Below are 4,129 nucleotides of genomic sequence, written 5' to 3' on the forward strand. Positions count from 1 at the left end.
AAAGTCAAGTTACTGCATTGGTAAAATAAAGCCTAAAACACATCTTGATCCGGAAGGTTGCAGCGATGTTGAACTCCCTGGGACCTCCCTGACCCTGCATGATGCAGGTGGCCCTGGGGCTGTTTCAAGCCCTCCTGAACTCTCCCTCCGAAGGTGTCTCCTCGGGCACTCTGCAGCACAGCGTGTGGTGCCTTTCTAATTACATAGATGGGAAGAGCTTTCTCTCACCTAGGGACAGGACTGTGAAAATCTGTTTATGGGGACTTTGGCACTACAGAAATCATAGAATTATAGAATAATTTAGGTTGGAAAAGACCTTTAAGATCATCAAATCCAACCATAAACCTAACACTGCCAAGTCCACCACTGGACCATGTCCCTAAGCACCACATTTGCACATCTTTTAAGTACCTCCAGGGACGGTGACTCAACCACTTCCCTGGGCAGCCTGTTCCAATGCTTGATAACCCTTTCAGTGAAGAAATTTTTCCTAATATGCCACCTAAACCTCCCCTGACGCAACTTGAGGCTGTTTCAGTGTGTGGACAAATAATCTGACTCTTGGTTCAGGAAATTGTGTCCTAATGTGAAATTATTTTCCCTGAAATTAGTCTTTCCATGTCCCAGATTCCACAAATTCTTTCGTCTTCTCCAGAAGCATTTTCTGGCTTTATCCAGTTTACCATAAATGTTAGACAGTTACAACATTTGAAGTTTATGTACTGTGGCTTATGTTAATAGTCAGAAAAAAAATTGTTAAGGTCAGAAAGAAAAGCACATTGTTGTTGTTGTGATGAAGTCAATTTTCTGAGCCTATAAAATGCACATCAGTACACTGCATTTTCAGTTTCTGATCCCAGTTCTAAATCGTCTCTGTTACTTGTACTGAATGCTCTATCAGTGTGTAGCCTAGATACTGGTACTCTACTCCATGCGAAACAGTCCTGTAAAAATGGGCGTATTTGTGTTTCTGGACAGGCCATGGATTGCTATGGGAAGTATGCAGCTGTCACTTTGACCATTTTGTCTGTATTTCTGCATCTTCTTCATGCTTTCCCAGATGGAGAGTTTCTCATGCAAGGTAAGCTGCTTTCAGCGTTCAGAAATAGGGCAGTTGTTCATAAAGAGTATTAATTAAACTTTCACATGTTTTATAAATGTGGTCATAAATCTTACTGTTCAGTTGCATTTATTGACACTGATAGATGAAGTTGTAATAAATCAAGATAATTTATTTCTTCTCTAAACTTGATTTCTCCAGGTCAAGAGTTTCCCAGATGACCGTGTCCTCATGTTGACCTGGGTGATCTTAATCCTTGAAACATTATCAAATAGAAGCCTTTTGGCTTCTTGGACTCCTGACATCTAAGTGGCAACGTAATGTCAGGAACAGCAGAACCATAGCTTCTCCTCATAATATGCAGAATATTTTTCCTCTGTAGATACCAGAATATGGGATGTTGGTGGTGTGGCATTCTACAAAAGAGGCATATTAGGAAGATTTTAAGGGTCTTCTGGACAAAACTGAGTTAGAACACCAGAAAGGATACAGTAATGCTTATGCCTTACCTAGAAAGCCATCTTTAGTTTTACAGCCAGTGTGTGTTGCAGAGTTGAAGGACTCTAAAGAGAGGAGCTTTGGTGTCTGTACTTTTCTGCTTGGCAGATGTCAAGCAGGAGAGCGTGGCCGGTGCTTCTTCTTGCCACCTGTACTTTCCCTTTCTTTTTGAAAATGAGAATACAAGTAAAAGTCTCTTCCTTATATTTCTATGGCAGGTTGTCCAGAGTGCAAGCTAGGGGAGAACAGGTTCTTTTCCAAGCCAGGAGCGCCCATTTACCAGTGCACTGGATGCTGTTTCTCCCGGGCCTATCCCACTCCAATGAGGTCCAAGAAGACCATGCTCGTTCCAAAGAACATTACGTCAGAAGCAACATGCTGCGTAGCAAAGGCTTTTACCAAGGTGAGGGTGTGAATGAGACCCATTTAAGCATGTTTTAGGAGGCAATGTTTAGCTGAACCAGTGAGTATGAAAGAATATGTTTTTGCTGGAGGACATTGGAGAGTTATTGAGGGAAACATCCTTGGCATTCATATCCTTTGTGCTTGAGTTCTTTTTTTTTTTTTTCTAAAGAGGAAATTAAAATGTCAGCCAGTACTCAGTCTGATATTCAACTGGGATGCGGAAATTGATGCAGTATCATTGACTTCAGTGAAACTACTTTGACTCGTGACACTCGAAGTTCTGGTGTTGGACTTCTTGTCCCCTTGGTTTTGACTCTCCTGGATGTGCACCCTTTTAATGCTATGCAGTGTATTTGATCTTAATTAGTCATTTTCCCTATGTCTTTCCTGCATAGGCAGGAGTTTTCTGGGAAGGCGGCTTGTCAATACTATCAATTACGTATACGGGAATGAGGAACCAAAACCATCTGTGCTCGTTAGATTAATTGAGGTTGTGTTTACTGTCAGTAGTGTAACCAAGAGGGAACTAAATGTGTGCAACTACTTTGAGCATTTAACATTCTCATCTGGAAGGTTCACTTAGAGAGTCTGCTAAAGCTAATTACCTTGGGAGTGATGCAGCTCCAGGTGAAGAAACCTTAAATTTGATGTAAGAAATGGTGAGCTGGTTGAAACAAGCTAAGGTGTCTATCCTGTGGTGATCTGAATCAGGCTGATTGAGTGTGTTGGCTAGAGGCTCAGTTCAGTTATGCACTCACAGCTTGGGTGCCATTTGAGATACCCTGGAGTACTCAAGACATCTGCATATGGCTGGCAGATGCAGGACACATAAAAGACCTTCTGGAGTGACAGCTGGAGGCTTGGTGGCATCCTCTCTGATGTCTCAAATGGCAATCAACAGCTCTGTGTGCGCAGCTGAGCAGAGCACTGGATCAGCATTGGCTGTGATGATAGCCCAGACACTTGACTTACCTATAGACACCTACAGCTGAACCCATCCTGGCTCTTCAGCTGACCTGGCTCTTCAGCTGAGTAGAGCATAGATCTTTTTCTAGACCACCAACATTATACTTGCCCTGAGCCAGCAACTGGAGTTTGATTGAGATTAAAAATAAATATGACTCATCGTGTTTGTGGTCTCCATTTTTATAATCCCCATGTGAAATATTTTAAGGACACTTCCTGATTTTTCATAGATTGGTTACTTGACACTTTTTGAAAATTAGACACTTTAAGAAGTGCCAAATTAAGGACACCAAACTATGTCACTATGCATGTTGCTATTGAAAACCTTCTCTTTACGGGTCTGAAAGCCACTGATGATTCTGTTTCGCACATTGGTGTTCAGAGGGCATTCTCGTACAGGTACCCCAAAAAGCCTATGTACTTTGGGGTTAAGAAAAAGGCTTCAGACATATTTTACTTGAAAATATCGTTTTTACTGTGTAGCTAATCCTAATTATTTGTCATGTGTGTGTGTTTTCTTTTCTTTTCTTTTAAGATTACCCTTAAGGACAATGTGAAGATAGAGAACCATACAGATTGTCACTGCAGTACCTGCTACTATCATAAATCCTAAAGCCTGTCCCTTTGTTAATGACCAAGGACAACGGTGAACGGAATATTTGTTTTTCAGCTTTTATAGCACCGCTGTGTAAAATCTTCTATTTTCTGGTCAAGACACTGGGTAGACCTTTGAATAAGATGGATGGCTGTTTTATTTCCTCTTTGCTTCTTCATGCATTTAAGTTTAATTATTTCCATTAGGGATAAAATACAGCACTTGCATGACAACTGAAGGCTTGATCTATTTTTAAAATAAACTGTCAGTTAAATCATCAATGTTTCTTGAGGAAAAATGATTTAATAGCTTAAAACAAAAGAAAAGATTCTGCTGCAGTTAATTTCTAGATTTCTTTTTTTTTTTGTGGGAGAGGGAGGGAAGGAGGAAGGGAGGGATGGGAAAGAGGACAGAAAAAGAAGCAATAATTTCCCCCTATTCATGTAGTGATTAGATTTTTTTGGAGACTCAACATTTTGTTTCTCCCGTTTCTCTTCTGTATTTTCTTTACCTTGTGGGCAGAAAGTTTAACAGTATGTCATCTATGTGCAGTGCTCTGTCTTTCTGTGCCGTCTTTTGTTTTTCTTTGAACTTAGTCTCCTCCT

At 40.7% G+C, this 4,129-nt stretch overlaps 1 protein-coding gene across 1 annotated transcript; it reads left to right on the plus strand.

Moving 5' to 3' along the window:
• Nucleotides 1-981: 981 nt before the first annotated feature.
• CGA (glycoprotein hormones, alpha polypeptide) lies at nucleotides 982-3,542 on the plus strand. Its single transcript, XM_009991406.2, has 3 exons — nucleotides 982-1,081; nucleotides 1,777-1,961; nucleotides 3,465-3,542. The coding sequence occupies exons 1-3, from the start codon at nucleotides 982-984 to the stop codon at nucleotides 3,540-3,542; spliced, it is 363 nt and encodes a 120-aa protein (XP_009989708.1).
• Nucleotides 3,543-4,129: the final 587 nt, after the last annotated feature.

Source organism: Tauraco erythrolophus, chromosome 2, assembly GCF_009769465.1.
Source record: "Tauraco erythrolophus isolate bTauEry1 chromosome 2, bTauEry1.pri, whole genome shotgun sequence".
NCBI lineage: Eukaryota > Metazoa > Chordata > Aves > Musophagiformes > Musophagidae > Tauraco > Tauraco erythrolophus.